This window comes from Epinephelus fuscoguttatus, linkage group LG7, assembly GCF_011397635.1.
Source record: "Epinephelus fuscoguttatus linkage group LG7, E.fuscoguttatus.final_Chr_v1".
Lineage (NCBI taxonomy): Eukaryota > Metazoa > Chordata > Actinopteri > Perciformes > Serranidae > Epinephelus > Epinephelus fuscoguttatus.
In genome coordinates this window covers 35957316-35979688 of record NC_064758.1, presented here as the reverse complement: position 1 = coordinate 35979688, position 22373 = coordinate 35957316, and the positions used below count along the sequence as shown (strand labels likewise).

At 39.0% G+C, this 22373-nt stretch overlaps 2 protein-coding genes across 2 annotated transcripts; both read right to left on the bottom strand.

Moving 5' to 3' along the window:
- Positions 1-1035: 1035 nt before the first annotated feature.
- LOC125891743 (tumor protein D54-like) lies at positions 1036-9883 on the bottom strand. Its single transcript, XM_049581220.1, has 9 exons — positions 9749-9883; positions 8703-8818; positions 8447-8595; positions 8133-8180; positions 7513-7614; positions 3731-3757; positions 1773-1808; positions 1584-1632; positions 1036-1492 (listed from the first exon to the last, which is right to left on the bottom strand). The coding sequence occupies exons 1-9, from the start codon at positions 9759-9761 to the stop codon at positions 1421-1423; spliced, it is 612 nt and encodes a 203-aa protein (XP_049437177.1). The 5' UTR covers positions 9762-9883; the 3' UTR covers positions 1036-1420.
- Positions 9884-12623: 2740 nt separating this feature from the next.
- dnajc5aa (DnaJ (Hsp40) homolog, subfamily C, member 5aa) lies at positions 12624-19249 on the bottom strand. Its single transcript, XM_049581221.1, has 5 exons — positions 19096-19249; positions 18080-18208; positions 17745-17958; positions 17191-17362; positions 12624-15140 (listed from the first exon to the last, which is right to left on the bottom strand). Exons 2-5 carry the CDS (start codon positions 18187-18189, stop codon positions 15037-15039), a joined length of 600 nt encoding a protein of 199 aa, XP_049437178.1. The 5' UTR covers positions 18190-18208; positions 19096-19249; the 3' UTR covers positions 12624-15036.
- Between the last annotated feature and the right edge of the window lie 3124 nt (positions 19250-22373).

Below are 22373 nucleotides of genomic sequence, written 5' to 3'. Positions count from 1 at the left end.
TTTGCTTTGTTGTTTTTCATATTACTTGAATATAAAATTTAAAAATTTGAAAATAAAATATATTTAAAAAAAACTAATGTACTATCTTCCTGCATTTTCCTCTGAGTATCAGCTTTTGACTTCAACACAATTGCAACACGTGTATAAATAATAATGGCTTTCGCTGCACTAAATGTTGTTTTTTGAGATCTCATTGTATTTTTCTTGAGGTATCAGCTTTGCATTTTAATACAAGTGAACTAAATGCAGCAGTAGGGACACGTGCATCAAGCTTCAATGTCCTCAACAACATTTGAAGACTCTGGCGCCACCCAAAGGCTTGATGTAGAACAAGGCCACCACTGACAGTAACCTAGGCTTTAGTAACAGGTTCTCTTTAAAACTAAGGGTGTTTTCACATATAGTCCTTTTTAAACAAACCGAACTCAGTCCTCTTAAAGTGGACCAAAATGTGCACCAACAGAAAGAGGATTCAATTCTCTCTCTGGTAAACTTCAGCTCTGATGAGGCCTCAGTCCTTTTTCTGCTCCCACTGTAACATATATATATTGACATAGTTTTAATTTTGACATGACACTGCAGTGTGCTTATGAAGCCCCTCACTTTCAGATTAACTTAAAATAGGAGGAAAACCTTAGTGTTTCTGTGCTATAGATTGCTGCTATTTGATGTATTCTACATTTGACATCTGGAGACATGCAGTATCTTTGGTGGATCAAACTACTCCTTGTCCTGCATCCTTGCAAACATTACAGGTCGGCGTGGTTTGGTCTGTTTTTTCAAGTGTCCCAGTGCTAAAGCATGTGATCTAGATAGCTAAATACAATGGCAAAGAGCAAAGCGAACCTGGAGCGTTCTGTGTTCACAAGGCACAGGTTAAATGAACTTCAGAGGGGTCTGAGTTCTCTTGGAGTGTTCACATATGCCCAAAAAATGCTTAGTCACTGCTCTGAGTCCAAAAACACCCCAAGAGAGCCAATCTAAGTACATTAAATGAACTTGAAGAAGCCATCGATGACAAAGAAACACTCACCATCCAATTGACTTTAATTGAAAAATGTTAAAGTACAAAAATACTTCATGTTTGTGATATTCAGTTCTGTAAATGTCACAATTAATGTCAATGAATGCATATTCCAAGTAGAGTTCAGGTTTACAGCAGTCATGTCAAAATAAATGACTGTTAAACTACATTTATCCAGTTGCAGAAATACAAGATTCACAAAGTAAAAGACTATTTTTACAGTGAAGTTTAAATAGTTTTGCAGACGTAATACATTCTATTTGACATGTGGTGTTAACACAATAAATAACAGTGGACAAATTCACACAGACAGAGGAGCAGAATATCATTACATACATTATTTCATAACTTTACAAGGTATGAAAAATAATTTGTGACATGTTAGACGGGTCCGTTTCATGAGCGCGAGGATCTTCGTTCAAAGCCAGAGGTGTCTCCATTATTTGTCAGACCGCCACTCACCTTGTCCTGTGTGACCCAGACAGGAAACAAGTGATCAATACTCAATAATTCACATAGTAAGAACACTGTGAGACCGCGGCTGTTACGACAAACTCACCTTCACACTGCTGACCATTTCCTCAAAAGACTTGAATGTAGAAGAATGTCTGCAGAGAAATGTTGAGACAAATTACACATAACATATTTAATAATTACTTTGTCTCTAAATCATAACCACATGAACTTGAACTCCGTGTTTTTAACCACATAAATAAGCATTAAATACAGGATTACAGTGACGTTTTACCTCATACTTGGCACACTCATGGTGTGGCTCAGGGTGCTGGGTGTCACAGTGGAGAGGCAGAAGAGAAAAGAGAGTTTCAACATTTAAGTGACAAGCAAAGCTCAAAAACATTGTGCAAAATCAGCAAATACATAACACCACAAGCCTCATTATATACTCAAATTTTTATACTGAGCAAGGTGAACACAGACATTTTACTATTATGCACATACAAGTAGGTGCAAAAACTGTATACACCGTAAAACTTCAATTAATAGCTCGCACTATTAAGTGCTGAAATCACTGAACTCAACAGTCCTATATTTGGGACTGGCTTTTAAGTTCTTTCACACAAAGCTGTTGCACAGCAAAGATCAGAAATACAATCAAATTGTTTTAATAACACCAGAATTAGGCTTTGAATAACACATCAATTATGAGTCATTTATTTGATCTAACTGCGTTTTAACTAATTCGTTTTACGCCACTTGAGGATTACAGCACCTGGCATAGCAACACAACACCACCATATCCTGTTAAAACAATACTCACAGCTGGATTAATTTTATGAAAAACCCTTTTGATTCCTTTCATGGAATATGAATACCTTTGCGAGTAATCAAGGAATGGACAAATACTCTGACTTTATGACAGCTTCAGAGGTAGGGAGTTACCAGGCCGGTAAATCTAAATGAATTACTGTCTTCTTTGATGCTCATACTGTAGTTTCAGTAAAATAAACCCAATGATTGAATTGTAGAGAAACTTCTTGAGCTAACAATATGTAGCATCTCCATATTGACAAGTTTAATTTATTATCTTTATCTGTATGTGCGATCGAAGCACGAAACTAACTTTAGCTCAAGGGGTGCGCCAACAACCTGTTTTATATATCCAAAGAACGTGGAACTTGCCAAGCTGCTTGGCAACCAAATCAGGTGTCTAATTGAGACAGGTGTTAATTTGTCAAAATGTGAAGCCACACTGGGCTAGTAAAAGAGATTGAAGAGATCTATCTATCTATCTATCTATCTATCTATACACATTTTTATATATATATATATATATATATGCAATAATACACAACAACATACAGTATACAATGTCTATATGACAACTAAGGTCACAGGTTTCTCTCAGTCAGGCCACATCAGCACTTACAGATTAATTTGTTACTTATTTTTATGATATTAAGAACTTCAGTATTCCCACATTGGAGCAAAAATGCCCTTTAACAATTTACCAGAGCTCAATGTGACATTTTGAAATGACTGAACAGTTAAAACCTACGACATGCACTTTACTTAAAAAGATACTAAAGTAAGAAAAGCAGAAAACAGAAAATATTTAGTATTTTTCTGTCATATATGACTTAATTAATTGAGTTCTAAAATTCACTAATGGATTAATAACTTGTGATTTTGTGTTTCATACAGCAGTGATAGAGGGTAACTTATTAAATTTACTCAAGTACTGTAGTTAAGAACAATTTTGAAGTACTTGTACTTGACTTAATTGCTTACTATTATTCAGAGGAAATAATGTCACTTCTATCAATATTACACTTGTAATATTACTTGTACTCCACTACATGTATTTGATAACAGTAGTTACTCATCACTTTGCAGATTCAGGTTATCAATACAAAATATTATCAATTTATAAATTATGATGTGTTATTACAGATTAGGACACTCAGCGGTATATAAAGCAGATGGAATTAGCTCCAGTTTTACCAGCTGTGACGTAAGTGATGCTAACACATTTATGCATCACTAATTTTAATCCAGTGATATTATACATTAGTCTGAATGGGCCACTCTACATTATAAATACTTTAACATTTGGTACTTTAAGTATATTTTGGTGCTTTACACACACACACACACACACACACACACACACACACACACACACACACATTCAGCACCCACTTCAGACCCTTCAGCCTCACAGCAATGATCTGAGTTGAGTCTTACCGTGGTGGGCTGGGAAGAGGCAGAGCTCTGTAGAGATAAAGACAGACACACAGATAACGTCACACCAGCTTCTGTTTCCATGTCGATGACAACAACAGACTTATCAGCTACTGCTGTCGACGTCCAGATGTACAACTGTGATTGGATTACGGCTGATTACTTGCTATACAAAAACACGAGACAGCGGGGCTGCGAAGTTAAAGGGATACTCCACCCAAAATCTGGTTTAAGCTTCAAAACACTCATCTTTCACATCAGCATCAGTGGTTAACAGTTACTAAGTACATCTACTTAAATACTGTAATTAGTGATAGCTAGTGTGTATATGTGTGTGTGTGTGTGTGTGTGTGTGTGTGTGTGTGTATTTATATATCTCTGTGTGGGGTGGGAGGGTTGGGTTTTCTCTTTTCTTTTGTTTTCTGTTTTGGATCTTTGTTGTTTTTAACCTCTGTGAGGCAATTTGTGTTACTGTAGTATGAAAAGTGCCATATAAATAAAGTTGATTTGACTTGATTTGAATTAAAGGAGCTATATGTAAGAAATATAAAGCAAATAGTCATAAAATCCTCCTAATATGTCACAGAGACTAAGGAATAATGTTCATATAACATACTGATCTCACCGACAACAATAGTACGGCCAGAATATTCGCATTTAAAAAACATTTTCACAGTCTGCAAATCATGTTTATGTTTTGAATTTGTGTTTTGGCCTGTTGCGCCACCCACCACCGTCTACCAGTCACGCAGTCAGTAGAGTCTCAGCATCAGTTACAGTTATGACTGAGCTACAGCAACACGGCAAGCAGAATTAGCAGTGTCCCGGTACATAACATTAGCAGCCGGCTCCTCCGCTGTATCCCAGCAGCAGTGTTAGCAGCAGAGAAGCCGGACTTGCTCGAATGGTCCGCTGGAAAACCGAAGATCAAGGACGCGGCAATGCAGCCCTGCCACAGCAGCCGCCCGTGGGAAAACAAATCAGTCTCCAGCGTGCCGCTGTCCAGCAACCTTGAATCTGTAGGGGAGGGGGGGCGGACACGACTCGCGGCAGTATTTTGAATTTGAGTGCAGTAACCGTTTTGGCCACATTCTTACATACAGCGCCTTTAAGTCCAACTTTGAAGCACTTGTACTTTACTTGAATATTTCCATTTTATGCTACTTTGTACTTTTTAATAATATTAATATAATATCAGAGGGAAATTGTAATTGTTACTCAATTTATTTTAAATTTTAAATTACTAGTTATACTTTGCAGCTTCAGATTATTCTAATATATAACCAACATATAAATTATGATGTATTTTTATAGATTAAGATACCAGTATATAAAATAAGCTCAACCTTTAACATCTAGAAACATCCAAATTATGCATAAATATATCATAAATTATAATCCATCGATAGATTATTATTCTGAAATGAGCCATTCTACATAGAGTGTACTTTAACTTTTAGTGCTTAAAGTATATTTTGATGCTAATATTTTTGTATTTTAAAATACAATTTTGAAAAGAAGGATTGCCGGCACACTGACTCGCACTTACACAGCAGCGGTCACCATTTTATTTTCAGTGTGCAGGCAATCCTTCTTTCCATGTTAAGCACTTTCTGCTGTGCCAACGCACCTGATTACAGAAGCTGATTATCCTGGTGTGCGAAAGCCTCTTCAATGTAAAATAAAATTTTGAAAAGACAACATCTGTGAAGCACCTTTCTAGTCCTCCCACCACTCAAAGTGCTTTTACACTTCTTGTCACATTCATACACTGGTGCCCCCTGTTGCTCAATAAAAACATTCACACACATTCACTCATGGGTGGCACAGCCATCTGAGGCAATTTGGGGTTCAGTATCAAGTCCAAGGATACTGTGACATGGGGATCAAACCACTGGTGTTCTGAAAGGACTTGCTTTACCTCCTGAGCCACAGCTGCCCCTTTACTAAAATAAAGTATGTCTACGCTGTGGTACTGGTACTTTTACTGAAGTTTAAGGTCTGAGTACTTTTTCCACCACTGCATGGCATGGATGCTTAAAAAGGTCAGCTTGTTGTTTTCAGTGGATTTCAACAATTAAGTTATAATAATTGACAGTTTTTAAGAGGAAAAACTATCATGATCCGGTCCTAAAGAGGATGAATGCTTGATACTCAAAAGAGATTTTGGGTGGAGTATTACTAAAAAAAGATATCCTGCAATGAAGGGTAAATGAGGGCTGATGAGGGGACATTAATTGCTTGGAGCTTTAAAAGGCAGGAATTATTTTTAATGTTTCAAGCTGTGAAGAAATCCCATGAAAAGACCAAGCACTCTGCAACAAGCAGGACGGAGTGAGTGGAATATGGTGTGGCTCATTTATGTATTTTAAACAATAGATCTTGATGGCTCAGAGAAAAAGCAACAGTATACATACAGTATCAGGCTGTGGATACGAAGGCAATACCTGCTACTCTAATCAGTTTACTGTTGGTTTTAGTATATTCATGGGTTTTGTTGACAACTAGAAAATATAGACCATGATTATTTGTGTCAAAACACTTAGACTTATAAGAAAAAAAATGTTACAATAATAAATTACATGTCTGTGTTTTTATGCTACTTTCTCAAGAAATTAAATAAAAAATATGGTTGTAGTGGTTAACTGTACAAAAACTTTATGTGCTTTCAGACTCCTCATGTTACACATTACAACAGTTATTTAACATTTATTAGTTATTATAATGACTGCACTGGTCCTACATTGACAATGATAATAAATTAAATAGAGCTGGGTCAATGTCCACTTTTGCCAGTCCTATCCGGTGTACAAGCCTTTTAATGCTAAACAGCTGAACCGGCATTTGTCATTATGACACGTTCTGGCAAAGTAGCCTAAGTCGGCAACCTGTGCTGACAGTGTCACACTGTGCTTAATCCAACCCGTACTGGATTAGTAAGACGCAATATGACAACATGATTAACATATTATTATTTTTGTCTAGAAACACATTAGGGGAGCCACTAGTGTCTGACAAGCAGTGTGCAATATACTGCCAAGCTGAGCACTGACACCAGGAAGGACATCAACAGCTGATTCATTAAGATGAATCGACAGCTTATCTGTACGATACCTCCTTTTTTCACTACAACACCAAAATAAGGTTGGGGTTGGCTGGAGGTAGATCACCAAGAGGCTTAAAGTTTCTTCAACCTGCTTGCTGTTTATTATACTGTGTGTAATCTTCAATAAAAAAAACCCTGTGTTTTCTGTTTAAAAAGTACAAATGTGGGATAGCAAGTAATCACCCATCTTTTAAACAGCTACCTCTTCAATCTTGAGCATACAGCTGATAGGTACGTGTTTGTCTACATGATGTCACAGAAGTGCATATTTAACGGATTCAACATGGACAGAGGTCGTCTGATGCGACGCAATAGTTGGACACTCGTCTGCTGTGAGGACACAGTGTGGTTATGTTCCACTTGGGAGCGGCTGCCATGTCAAGTGCAACATCTAGTAATAAAATTCAGTTTACTGGTCTGGTCCAGTGTTTGGCTTTGTATCAAACCAGTTGGAAAATTTATATACTGGACTTACCAGGCTCCTCAATGGTAACTTCTGTACCATTAACATGCAGAGTTCGGTGTTTTAAAAACTACTACCTCAACCTATTTTTTCTGCTCATTTTGGCTTGTTAATACTCACTGCTGATTTATTTTTTTAACAAATAAAACTTGAAAACGATTAAAGTTTTTCTTTTCAGAAAGTTTGATGGAGTAGGTGAGTAAATGCTGGGGGTACCTCATCTCTGCCAGTCTCCTGGTGAGGGTCACGCCCATAGTGGACAGTGCAGTCGATGTCACCTGGCCCGCATGAGAGAGAGTCTCCCGTGTCCTTATATACCTACAGGTAGAAAGAAGCAGTCGAAGTCAGGACCTGATCGGAGGAAAGTCACAACACTGAAAACACATGTGACACTTAAAATACACACAGAGATCACAAAGGTATGAACTCATTCTCTCTCACACTCTCTCTCTCTCTCTCTCACACACACACACACACACACACACACACACACACACAATAGAAATTAAACTGTGAACAACAGGCTCATATACGTCAGTGGCTACAGGCCATGTGGCTGCAGGGGGCTGCTCACTAAAACAACCGCCCCAGGTTAGTCCTGCCATTGCCTGTTAATATTACTGCTCCTTGTGCTAAGTCCGGCTGTAAGGCTATTAACGGGGCACCGATCCTATTTGACCTGGAAAATCCCATCACTTGTTTCTTAGGAGAGAATCCTCTTTAACATGTGAGCACAGGGCAAACCACTGGGAAACCCCTGCGCCATGATATGTAGTACAAATCTTTAGGGTTTTTTTTTTTCAGGATATGATGCAAAAATGATGACCAACACTCACGCGTTGGAGTGGCTGATGTCCTCCAGAGTGGCAGAGGCTGTGAGATATCTGAAACAAGAGGAGGACACGCACAAGTTGGCAGGTTACTACCCCGACTTAAGACAGAGATCATGGAAGTCATTAGGGTGCTTTCCATGGTTATGTAACCCTGTCACACTAAGACAATGCGTGTCAAATGTTCCACCAGCAGAGAGGTTGGTTGGTGTTAAACCAGGCAACACTACAGAGGCATGTAATGGAGTTTACAACCATCGCCTTACAATGAATATGCAAGCCTGAACATGCAGTGTTTATGAGGATGCCAATGCACTCACGGAGCTGATGTCTGGACGTCTTGCCAGCCTTTGGCCAGGTTCTGTTTGATGTTACTAAGAGGACCCATACCCAGCTGCCTCCTGATGTCTGCTGCATATTTTTCTCTGACCAAAAGCACCTGCCGCAAGGTCTGAATTTCATCCTCTATCTAACATGGAGAGGAAACACAAAACGGTTTAATTAATTGAGGCACAACAGCTTACAGATGGCAGTCATTTACCTTTTGTGATTATTAGCCCCAAAGAGCTGAATCACCTTTGCAAGTTCAAACTTTAGATTATCTATGTCCTCCTCTGTCAGGTCTGAGGGCGAGCAGCCATTTTCTGTTACCCTTGTGGAGAAGTTCATGGAGGTTGAAACCCCACCAAAACCTTTCAAAGAGGCAAAGGTGAATAAACATTTAATTAGTCAAACATATATATATATATATTTGATAGATAGACAGATAGATAGAGTAAAAAAGTTATTAAGAACAAGTATATCACAAGCATACAGGATACTCTTAGCCTACAGTGTTTGGGGGAATAATATTAATGTGACTATAAATACATATTATTTACATTACATTAGATAGATAGATAGATAGATAGATAGATAACTAAATGGGGACAAGTATATACGTTACCACAAGCATAAAGGAGACTGTTAGATAATAGTGTGTGAATTAATATTAATATGCACTTTAGAGAAGTTAATGGATGCAGTAGCCCCTCCAAAAACTTACTGGAGAAAACATAAAATAACCTGGACATAGAAAGATAGATAGATAGATAACCTCACGTCATGCATATAATTGTTGCGTACTTATTTAAAATCATTGTCTAAGTTTAAAACTTCAGTACTTAAAGCAGTATCAGTAACGGTTGTCATATATAAATATACAAAAATACAAATTATAATATTGAACATTAAACACAGTCGGAGCTGTCCTTAGTGCTGAACTTCACTCTATCTGCCCGACTAACTGAAAGCTAACTGAAAGCTAACTGAAGCTAACTGTAGCTAACTGAAGCTAACTGAAAGCTAACTGAGGCTAACTGTAGCTAACTGAAGCTAACTGAAAGCTAACTGAAGCTAACTGAAGCTAACTGAAGCTAAGTGTAGCTAACTGAAGCTAACTGAACTAACTGATGCTAAGTGATGCTAACTGTAGCAAACAGCTAACGTTACTTGTTGCTCACGGAGCTAACGTTAGCCGGCGTCGACAGCAGCACAAGCACACTATAAACGCGTTAACTGTCGACTCAAACTAACCGTAATAACCGTGAAAATGAACTGAAATTAATGTGAAACGGTTTTACCTGGTCGGTTCATCGCTGCCTCACTTTCAGCTTCGGAGTAGTTATGTGTAGTTTAGCTAGCAGCAGCCTTCTGACACCTTCCAGTGAGCTGGACTAACAGAGCAGCAGGAGGCAGGAACACTGAGGATCACACAGACTGCCACTGGACTGGTGCTGTTTACATGTGTCATGGTGTTGTGCAATACAGCCGTGGAGGAGTAATCTATTACAGATATAAATACTGCATTCAGATCTTACTCAAGTAGTGGTACAGAAGTATTAGCATCAAAATATACTTTAAGTACCAAAACAACTCATTTTGCAGAATAGCCCATCTCAGAATATCATGTATTAAATCAGCAACAATCATACATCATAGTTAATTAGTTGATTTTTTTTTTCGTATAAATCTTGAGAAAACTAACTGGTAGCAAATCTTGTTGAATAGAATAAATTAAATTAAATCAAAATTAAAAATAAAATAAAATAAAAGTATTGGCAAAACAGTGTACTTATTTTGCAGAATGACCTCAGTTTTATTATTATTATTATTATTATTATTAGTAGTAGTAGTAGTAGTAGTAATATTTTATTAATATTAATATATGATTGGTCATTATTTTAAGGATGTTGTATACTGTTGTAGAATATAATAATAGCCTATTAATAAAAATCACTATCATCATCATCATCATCATATTGTAATTGATCACTATTTCATACACAGTTTGGTAGGACCTAGTGTAATATATAATAAGACATCATATTTTACAGACTAATCATGTTTTATATTTAAAATTTTAATCTGAAAAATAACTATATCTGTCAGATAAATTTAGTGGCGTAAAAAGTGCAATATTTCCCTCTGAAAGGTGATGCAGTATAAGTATAAAATAGCATAAAATAGAATTTAAAGTACATGTAGGCTACCTCAAAATTGTACTTAAGTGCAGTACCTGAGCAAATGTGTTTAGTTTAATTCCATGACGGCTCATTCAAGACATTTAAGATGAGAAATACAAGACCCATTGTCTTGTCCTGTGATGATATAAATACATTCTCCCCTTTTTAAGCAATGAGACAACTGGATTTTAGAGTCAAAGAGGGTAAAATAAAGTAAAATAAAGTTGAGTTTTTTTGAATGGATGTAAATTCTCTTTTATAATCAGCATCCCACAATAACTTATCAAAAATGAAAGACTTGTCTCCATCTGCTGGCAAAACACGTCACCACAGTGCTGTGAGCACAAAGTCTCACCTACAAAGCAAGTGAACTAAAAAGATAGCAGACTTTAGTTTTCTGTGGTAATAGCATAATGTTACACTGAGATAAACATCAAGACAACATGTACATTTAGGATGAGGATTTATTAATGTTAGAAATGTGTCTCTGACCTTTAAAACACTTCTCAAGACAACAAAATCAATTTCAACACACTGTTTTATTTCTAATATGTTCTGTTTGTTTTATTATTATTGCCGTTATCTCATATTATTGTTAGACATTTTATTCTATTTTATTCTGTGTATTATTTTAATTTTCTAATCATTTTTATTATTTTTATTTTCATTTTAATTCAATTTTCCTTATTGCAGTCCTGTAATTTTTTGACCAGAACTTTGTAACTTTATTTTGAAAAGCGCAGTATAAATTATCATTATTAATATGGATTATTATAATGGATTATTTACAATACCATGTCATTATCAGTTGCATTCTGTCAAAAAAATTAGAAATTCATTCATTCATCTTCTAACTGCTTCATCCTCTTGAGGGTCGCGGGGGGGCTGGAGCCTATCCCAGCTGACATCAGGCGAGAGGCAGGGTACACCCTGGACAGGTCGCCAGACTATCGCAGGGCTGACACATAGAGACAAACAACCATTCACGCTCACATTCACACCTACAGACAATTTAGAGTTATCAATTAACCTAGTCCCCAATCTGCATGTCTCTGGACTGTGGGAGGAAGCCGGAGTGCCCGGAGAGAACCCACGCTGACACGGGGAGAACATGCAAACTCCGAAACAGAAAGGCTCCCACACCCGGGATCGAACCAGCAACCCTCTTGCTGTGAGGCGAGAGTGCTAACCACCACACCACCGTGCCGTTTCTTTTTTTTATTTTAAAGATATTTTTCGGGCAGTTTAGCCTTTAATTGATAGAACAGCTTAAGCGTGAAGGGGAGAGAGAGAGGGAAGGACATGCAGCAAAGAGACACAAGCTGGAGTCGGACCTGGGCCGCTGCGGCAACAGCCTTGTATATGGGGCGCCTGCTCTACCACTAAGCCACCAACGCCCCATCATCCCATGTTTCTACCTGTATCATACTGTAAACTTTTACATCATCTGGGCAATAATTTGTATATTTCTGCAAAACTACCCGTTTAAAAACAGTTACTTCAATATTCTTTTATATTCATATATGTATATTTTTCATGTTCTATTGTAAATTTTGTTAATTTTATGTCGTTAAAATGTTATGCACCAAATCATCACACTGTCAAATCCTCTTGAAAGTGCAAATTTACTTGGCAATAAAACATTTCTGATTCTTTCTAACTGCTGCATAAATATTAATTTGAATGTTTTTAATAAGGAAAAGTGCCTCATTTCATCACTATAAGTTAATAAATGATTTAATATTTGTTTTAAATACATATATTACTTGGCAGACCTGGCATAGGTTGTATATTCATGTGCAAGTGTGCATGTTCCTCCATAATCCATACTTATTGCCACCACTGTTCATGGCTTTTGGCTAGTTTTGTCTGTGCTTTGCTTTTAAACATTAGTCATCTTAACCTTCACAGCTCCAGTCATTCAGATTTAAACCTCCAAACTAAACAAACTGAAGGTCACAAGTCAAAATGTTCAGGAACATTTATTCAACAACAGCAAATCAGATCAATGATCCACTTGTTTTCTTCCAGACACACAATTACCATGCTACAACATAAACGTTAAGATTTATACTTTATATGGGCCAAGTGTATGTACAAGCGACCGTAACCATTAAACCATTCCTTGCAAAATTTAATGGTTACATTACAACACCATACCAGTTAAAATTATAGCCATCATCAAGTATGAAATAAATAAAATTCCAAAAATGCATCATATAACCATTTCACTATAGTTACACTATATACTATGTTGTCTTTTTGTGGAGTTGTTTCCTGATCATTGATCCATTATAGTTTTTTTAAACACACAGTGCATTCAACTTAGAACATTTACAGTAGCATTTTTCAGTATCTCAATGAAAAAGCCATGACAGGAACATCTATGTTTCATCAAGGGTTACAGGAAACATCATACAAGGGCCACAGAGGTCAACATCCATACCGTTAATAGCAGAGGGTGGGCAACAGGAGCTCACCAATTGTAAACCATTGGAACACATTATTAGCATTTATGAAACTAACAGAGTGGCAAAGATCTTCATGGCAATTTATGGCAATTTGCAAAATGTGTGGCAATATATGCAAATTCTGTCATATGAAAAATCATTTTCACGTGGAGCTGCCTGTAGCGCGGAGCTCACAGATGATATGCCTGACGAGCTTCTTACTCTACATGGATTCAAAAAAGTCGACAATGATAAAACGATCACAGCATTGGACGAAATGTCATCAGACTTCATTTCAAAACACAAGGACTAAAAACATGATGAAGAAATCTGATTCCTCACTACCTAAAACATCCCCCCATGCGGATGCTCTGTCGTCAGCTTTATCTCCCGACTATGAAGAGTGTAACATGTTTTTTATTTCCACATCACATTAACTACCTAACATATTCAAGACAACTCAGTTAAAAACATGTCACCCTCTGAACCGGGTCGGCTGCTGATGGAGATCTGTTGTTTCTACCTATGAACAGAGCTCATCACAGCCAGCTGGGTTACCTGGAGCTCCTTGGCTTCACATGGCGCCAGATCAATAAGAAAAATAAAATGAAATGAATATCTTTCAGTCTCTATTAGTCGTGACGTTTTTAAAAATGAATTATTTTGGCTGTTGTGATGAACATACAAAGAAAAAACGGGCAGCAATTCATCATATTATTCCAATAACCAAGATGCTTTACCAAACTTTACACAAATGAAAAATAAGATTTCCTTCACTTGCGAAAAACAACACGATTTGAATGTTAATAAGCTTCTAATTTCTGAATCCAACATTTTGTATCTGCTGATGTGACGAGAAAGCAACAAAATTAAACAAAGATTCTTGTTAGGTCTGAAAACAACAGATCAACATAAAATCGTGACAACATGACAAATCCACCTGGGCTGAAACCTGCCATAAATAGATGTAAGAATTATGAACCCACATGAAAGTTATCTTGAAAACAACTGTCATGGCGGCCTGTTCAGTGCTGCAGGAAAGACAGGAAAGCCGTCTCCATCCCGCAGAAAGGAGCTGAAATAAAGCCAAGGCAGAGGAATGGAATGCCAATACTAATAACTTACTACGTCAGCAGGCATTTATGGAATTAAAAAAATGTCTGCAAATAAAGCTCTGTGCCTTAACAACCTCATGATTCACGTTAAAAACTCTCAGGGGAACACACTACAGACAAACACAGACGTACTGTACTGTCGGTCTGACGATGGCAGGTGGCGTTTTCAACTAAAACAGCATTGATTGTGAATCAGAAGTGAAAATTGCACTAATAAATGACAACTCTGTTCTCGAAAGGTTTAATGATGGCACTGACCATCTCTCTCTAACCAGCACCTCCCTGAGCCATGGCTCTCCGCTCCTCCAGCATAAAATATCACATAAACTCCACCCTCCTCCTCCTCCTCCTCCACCGTGTGAACTGTACTCATTTGAACATATTGCACATACGTATGCACCTACATTATGAGTCTTGCAAAGTAAAAATGCTGCAAAAGATGAGAGAAACTTTGGAGACCATGTTTTATAAACAGTGCATGCTACACCATGATGCAGAATGTGGGAGAGGGAGAGTGGGGTAGGCGACCTGTGTGGTTAAAGGCCAAGAAATACAAAAGAAGACATAAAAAGGAAACTTAAGTTGTTTCTCTTTTCTTCTCATATCAGGGAGGGAGGGTGTTGGGGTGGGGGGGGGGGTTAAGTTGTGGACCAATCAGGGAGGGGTGTAAGGGATGTGTGACTTCATTAGTTCCTTTCATGGGCCATGCTTACTAGTCCCTCTCCTCCGCATGGCTCTCTTTCTGAAGTGGAAAGATGGATTGCCCCTTTCGTTCATCTCACTGGAGGTGGAGCAGGGAAGCAGGCAGGACCGCAGGCCAGGATTGACGGGAACAGAGGGGTTAGTTGAAGCCGGTGTCAGTGTGGTAGGAGTGGTGCCCATCCGATGTCAACTGGGTTGTCTCTGTTGCTGATGGCTGCAGCATTATAGGCTCACCCCCAGCCTCTGTGTAACAAAACAGACACGACAGTTATCAGCAAAACCGAAAGGAAATCAAAGTTCCAGCACACACAAGGATACTCAGGTTAACACTTAGCTTATATTTTAACTTCCTCAGACCCCAGCTTTTGTTTGGTATGTATGTTTAATTTCTACTAGCCATTATGAGTTAGTGGGAACTAACTAGCATAAAAAAACTAAGCACTGTCTTTTGAAAAAGAATCTGTCCTCATATGGGGTCATTGGGTTTATTTTTAATAGCTGTGTAATAATAAAATGCCTGATCACTGTGGTGCAAAAACAAAATGACAAACAGTGCAGCATTTGTTCAGTGTTTTGTAACTCTGTGGGTTATGGGTGGGAATCACCAGAGGGTCTACGATACGATATTATCACGATACTTCAGTCATGATACAATAGGATTGTGATTTTAAATATGTTGCAATATGCTGAGTATTGCAATAAAATATTGCAATATAATGTGATTTATTACCTTTTTTCAACTGTAAATTGTCCCCAAAGGAAAACTTGGTCAACATCTGTTTTATCGAGTAAGATAAAGTCTGTTCATCTCACCTCATCTTTTTGCAGCAGCAGAATGTATCTAGTGGACTGAAAAAGCAGTTGATTATATTATGCTAGTAGGCTACCTAAAGTTTAATTTGTAATATTATTATTTATATAAAAGAAATCGATAATTGGTTCGGTGTGATGATACCATATTGCCACACTGAAATGTTGGGGCAAAACAAATTTGCAAACAATACAACATATTTAAAAGCCTTGTTTGGTTTGTACGTCTAGATTAATGTTTCTTGCTCCAAACTCCAAGCTAGGAACGTCCTTTTCATTTTTAGGAACAGTCTTTCACACCTCATCGGCCTGTGTGAAATGTTGCGATAATACAACAATAAAGTCCCAGTGTCCTCAAACGAGTACCTCCTTATTAACAGTGTCTTAGCTTCTTACTAGTGCTAAAATTGGTCAAATTTGTTGCCGTATGGCAGCACAGTGGTGCAGTGATTAGCACTGTTGCCTCACAGCACCAGGGTGTACGCCGCCTCCTGCCCAATGTCAGCTGGGATAGGCTCCAGCCCCCCGCAACCCCTAACAGGAGTGAATGAATGCCATATCAAACTACAAACATCATTAATCATAAATAAACTAAAGTTCCAATCATAAACTGATCAGGTTTTGCACCTTGTCCACTTTTGTGTCAAGACTGGCTGCAGACTGACTTGGCAGAGATATCTGCTAACTTGTTTTTCATGGATTGGTGTATAGTGGTCTTACTACCACGAAATGCCACATAAAAGTGTCCACGAACGAGGACAACAGGTCTAAGTTAAACATAATGAAATATAAGGTGCAGGAAACCCAAAAAATAATGTCCTCATGCAGGAGGTTAAAAAAAGAAAAGAAATGAACAACATGTTGCTTCATCAGATCTGCAGCGTGCTTAATCCCCATCAGGTGTGCCTTTTAAATAATTACATGCTGATTGGCAAATAATCCAAAAGGTGCACTACAAATGTCAGTAATAATGGCATTATTGTAATAATGGTGAGTCAAATTCTCCTGTACAATATTAATTTCAATATAAAATACATTTCATGAGATAATTAGATACAATTAATGTCACAGTATAGCAAAGGATGAGTAGATCCAGACTGCAAACATCTTCATAGAGACACCAGAAATATAAAGTACACAATACATGACTATTCTCATAACTAGATATCAAAACTAGTAAAAAATAAAGTGGAACATTTTAGAAAAAAATCATATAAATGAAAGGGTGCTATACAAAATACATAATATATTATGATATATGCACTACAAATATTAGGTACAAATTAAATGAATAGTCTCTTAATAGGATATTAAAAACTAGCAGCAAAATGTCAAAACATTCAGAAAAAAATTATATATAAAACAAAGGATACTATACAAAATATATTATGATTTAAATACCATTAATACATGCATCACTTTTCAGCCTCCTCCCTCTACCAAATTCAAGGTGGGGGTGTCGACACAGGTGATCCACTCTCACCTCTCTCATCAGATTGCAGTTGAGCCTCCAGGTCCTCGGGGGACACATAAAACTCCTGCTCCTGGCCCTCCCGAGGCCGTGGTTTACATTTACCACAGCAGCAGTTACAGCAGCAACATAGGCAGCAACAGAAGTAGCAGCCAGTGGCCAGGCCGCAGAATACAAACAGAGCCTGCAGGGGAGCAGATACACGGGAGGAAGTCAAACGCCGTTGAGTGAGCGAGAATTAAAGGTCTAGTGTGGAGGATTTAGTGACATATAGTGGTGAGGTTGCAGAGCTTTAACTTCAGTGGCCAACACGAGGACGCGATTGGCCCTATGTAGAATCAGAGTTGTCCATTCTGGGCTACTGTAGAGCAACATGGTGGCCTCCAAGGGACCCACTCCAAGTATATAAATTGCTTAGGTAACATAAACACAATTCTTATTTTCAGGTCTTTATAAACTAATATAAACATATAGATGCCCCTGAATCCTTCAAGCTGGCCCTTTAAGAGAAGTATAACCAGTAAAGAGAAACCACAGATGTAATAGTAATCATTCCTCAGTCTTACCTTTGCCCACCAGCTTGAAAGGACAAAGTAAGTGTTAACATTCTCCTCTCCAAACTGCTCAGCCACATACAGTCCCAGAGAACCATATTTGTCATAGATATTACGCTTTGTGGGGTCGTTCAGGATCGCATGAGCGTTGTTTATCTCCTTGAACTTATCAGCTGCCTCCGGATTGTCAGGATTCTTGTCAGGGTGGAACTTCAGCGCCAGTTTCCTGTGAAGAGAGTCGGTAAAATATCAAAAATAGAATCACAGCACACATGTATGTGGTAATTAAGTGAGATAGGCTGAATCACAGAGAGGGGTGTGTGTGTGTGTGTGGGGGGGGGGCTCACCTGTAAGATCTCTTAATATCATCGGATGTGGCCACCTTCTCAACTCCCAACACGGTGTAGAGAGACTCACCAGCGGTGGACAGAGAGCGCTGCCTCTGATGCTCAGCCATGATGCCTCACGTCCACAGGCTGGGCACACAAACAGAGCACTAAATGCACTGACCGGCTGTGTGTAATGACCAGACCTGCTGTGTTAAGATAGTCTGTTCATCATGATATACATCTGTTAGCAGAAGAATTACGGGGCCTTTAACTACAGTGAGGCCTGTGTGACTGCAGGCAACAGCTGGTCAGATCCTGTCAACAGACCTGACCTGTACGGGCTATATGAGGAGAGACCCAGCTGTGTTTGAAATATAGAGGGAACAGTCACACAGCCATGAAGGCAACATGCTAGATTTATCATATTTCGCTGCACTAATTCAATGTTCACAGTTTTTCAGTGTAAGTGGCACCCCTCTGATGTAAATTGTCCGGTTACATTTCTACATAGCTGTAACAGTGACATGTTGGCAGGACCACTGACTGCCTCTGCTGCTGTGAGTAAATCACTAACTGACATCTATACAGTCAACCATGCTGCAAGAGGAAAAGATTTAGCAAATTGAGGCTGCAAGTTAAAAGAAAAAGCCATTCCTGAGAACATAGCTGCTTCCAAATGGGTGTCATCTTGACACAAATGAATAGCCAGTCTATTTGAAGCCCTTTTTTTAAACACCTTTTTACCAAAAACTGTCTGTTCTGGCTCATGTGTGTTAAATTCCTCTTAAACACGAGTCGCATCCCGCTGTAAATTGTCTATAGGGAGGATTAGACTGTGTGGATACGATGCTAGGAGCATAATCTCTGTGCAAGCATCATCAGCAGCACTGCTATAGCGCACAGCATCCATGTTGGTTCGCTTCCTGGCCTGTTCTTGATGCGAGCCAGGGATGGATCGTCAGCAGTCATTTTCAAGGGCAAGGGGCAGTGTCTCGAGGACGAATAAAAGATGGAAATGCACCTTCCGGCCTCACCTTTCAGTCGGCTCTGATGCGCTGCAGCACTGACGATCCCAGCAGGTTGTAATGTTTGAGACAGTGTAGCGTGACTATGGCTGCATCTCGCACGTACCCGGACCCTCTCTGGCTCCCACCACACAATCATGGACAGCTGCAGCAGTACGCTGGCTCCGCCCCGCCCCCCAACACCCCATGGCGACCCGACGTGCGCGTGCACAAGCGGACTGGGATGATGGAGAGCGGATGCTGGATGCGAGGGGGGTGCGGATACAGCACTGTCAGTCTGAATTCTGCTGCTACAGACACAGAAACTGCTCATTCAGTCACTTAACACCGAGTGGAGAGACGTAAAGCAAGTGCGACATTTTGGAAAATACGGTTAATCGTTTCGGCGAACTGTCCGTTAATTATACGGTTAATTATGCAGTTAAGCACAAAGACTGGAGACAAGCTCACTAATTTACATAACATAAAATAACTAAATGCTATATAAAATCATAATTTTGCACTTTTATTTGTCAAATAAAATATATTTGTCTTGGCCCTGAGCAGTTGCCAGGCAACCACAGGTCACACAAGGAAGTAACCAGACAGTGTCAAAGCTATCAATAAAAAATTATATAAAAAAAATAAATAAATAAATTAACGATTTATACCAGTTTTTGCACAAATACAAAAAAGTGACCTTAACGGCTCTGAAACTAAGAGCTGACGTGACCCCTACGACTCTGCAAGGGTTCCCACCTACACAGCCTGCAACTTCGTACCAGTCATTTAGAACTGAAGAAGCTGCTTGGATGAGAAGCGAAACGTCTTCAAGAAACGCAAGCAAGTCCAGTTGCCTACGATATAGCACTTACGATAAGTATGTGTAGCCTACACACAAGGAGTTTGACTCCGTTTGTCATTGCTCTCAGTGTATTTACACAGAACTAGACATATCAGCTAACAAGGACAACAAAGCTGAACAAATAAAGGTGCAGAACAGACAGGAATGTACACAAGTACTTAAAATAGGTATATATAAAAACAAAAAAATCTATATATACAAGTAAAGTGTTCTATAACTTGTAAACTATACAAATAGTGCAAAGACATAAATATTGAATGGATATATAAGGACTGGATGACACGTCTATATAGCCTTTTGTATGTACAGTGTGCAGGATTTATAGTGACAGAGACAGTGCATGATGATATGTACATTTTAAAAAACAATGCATTTTAAACTAAAACTAAATAAAGTCTACAATGGGAGCATGCAGATGTTTTGATGTTACAGGGTTATTGGCAGTGTATGAGTGATTTAAGTGTTCATCAGAGTGATACCCTGTGGGACAAACTGTTACAGTATCTATGCAGTGTTTAATATTTCTGCTTTTGTCAGACATCTGACTTTGTGAGTGGGACAGTCCACCAACAGAGGCGTCATGCCACATGCCACAAGGACAGTAAGGCAGCTGTGTGAGGGCCATGAACCATCCAGGGGTCCCTGGAAGACCCATCTTGTCTTGTGCAACATCTCTCACATTTTAATTTTGTTCCAAGAACCAAACTTGTTGTAGAAACATCAAAGAAATATCCATATGAGATCGGTCCAGCTGAGGTTATCCCAGCAATAGCAGACACTATTAGCACCACCTGTGGTTTTCCCGCTATGTCAAAATGTCGGGTCTATTATCATTAGTAATTCACAGGGAGTGCAATCCCCCAATTCTACAAATGACAGTACTTCACTGACCCATAGCTAAGAAACCACTTACAGCACCACAACTTCCATGCATACAATATTTATATTAACTTGTCCTTTTGCATTGTTTGATTTAATATATTTAAGTAAAATTTTAGTCAAGGGGTTGGCTGCAGTATTTGTCCCCGCCCTCCTTTGCACATTGATCATACCCTTTTTGTTCATGCCTTTCATCGACAGCACAAATATTAGAGTATAAATATTAATCTAAAGTCATTTAACACAACCCAGGATTTCGTAGAATTGTCCAAAACTGACCTTCTAGTCTGCCGGCTGGGTTTGTTTTCTGTTTGTTTGTTACGTTACTTCTTGCCCAGTGTCAGCTGGGATAGGCTCCAGTCCCCCTGGGCGGCACGGTGGTGTGGTGGTTAGCACTCTCGCCTCACAGCAAGAGGGTTGCTGGTTCGATCCCGGGCGTGGGAGCCCTTCTGTGCGGAGTTTGCATGTTCTCCCCGTGTCAGCGTGGGTTCTCTCCGGGCACTCCGGCTTCCTCCCACAGTCCAAAAACATGCAGATTGGGGACTAGGTTAACTGATAACTCTAAATTGTGATGAGGTATGATGAATGTGAGCGTGAATGGTTGTTTGTCTCTATGTGTCAGCCCTGCGATAGTCTGTCCAGGGTGTACCCTGCCTCTCGCCCGATGTCAGCTGGGATAGGCTCCAGCACCCCCGCGACCCTCAAGAGGATGAAGCGGTTAGAAGATGAATGAATGTTACGTTACGTAGTGATCCACTTAACACATTATTACACACAATGCAACCTGTGAGCACCAATAATCTGACATAATTAGATTCTGACAGCCCCTTCTGCAAAACACTAATAATGCAGGACAGGACCCATCTTGGCTTACGTTGAATTTTGGAGGTGCAACCGCCCTAGCAAAATTTACATCCAGTCCCTCAGTAACATGCAGTAAATCTGTCGTTTTGGGGGGGTCCATATGGATTTATTAGATTTTTTATTTCTTTTAAAGGACAGTGAATCCCTGTAAATGTGTTGGCCAAAATGCTAAAATGTAACTGTTGTCTCATGATCAATGTTAAAATAGTCATTAAAACAACAATAAAACACACACTGTACAACATTAGAACAGGAGAAAGAGTAACATGAAGCAGATAAACAGGACAAAAAGCTTAGGTGAGTCAGGCATGCATCATGCAGAACAGGACGTACAGTGCAGGCAATTAGCACAGGCATGACAAGGTAAAATCACATTACATCACAGAATTTGAAGAACACAGACTAAAAAGCAAACAAACGAGCCCACATAAGGCAGGCATGCAGTGATGAGGTATGATGGCAGGTCTGGCTGCTTGCTCTCTGGGGCCTGGGGCTGTTGCCCAATTTGCCCGGTTGGTTAACCCAGCTTTGCCCATACATGTTCAACTGGGTTCAGATCTGGTGAATGTGTCATAGGCATGTAATTTACCCCCATATTGACTGTCATCAAACCATTTAGTCAATAATCGAGCATCTGCATTTATGTTTTTATTATTCTATTATTTCCTTTAACTTGTTGGGAGATGGGTTAATGTATAAT

Coding starts and splice junctions, on each gene's coding strand:
- LOC125891743 (XM_049581220.1), bottom strand. Junction 8,181..8,446: donor GACGTCCAGACATCAGCTCC/GTGAGTGCATTG, acceptor CTCTTGTTTCAG/ATATCTCACAGCCTCTGCCA. Junction 1,809..3,730: donor CCTCTTCCCAGCCCACCACG/GTAAGACTCAAC, acceptor TGTGACACCCAG/CACCCTGAGCCACACCATGA.
- dnajc5aa (XM_049581221.1), bottom strand. CDS start 18,189: ATGGCTGAGCATCAGAGGCAGCGCTCTCTGTCCACCGCTGGTGAGTCT. Junction 17,959..18,079: donor GATATTAAGAGATCTTACAG/GTGAGCCCCCCC, acceptor CTCTCTTCACAG/GAAACTGGCGCTGAAGTTCC. Junction 15,141..17,190: donor ACTGCAATCTGATGAGAGAG/GTGAGAGTGGAT, acceptor TTTGTTACACAG/AGGCTGGGGGTGAGCCTATA.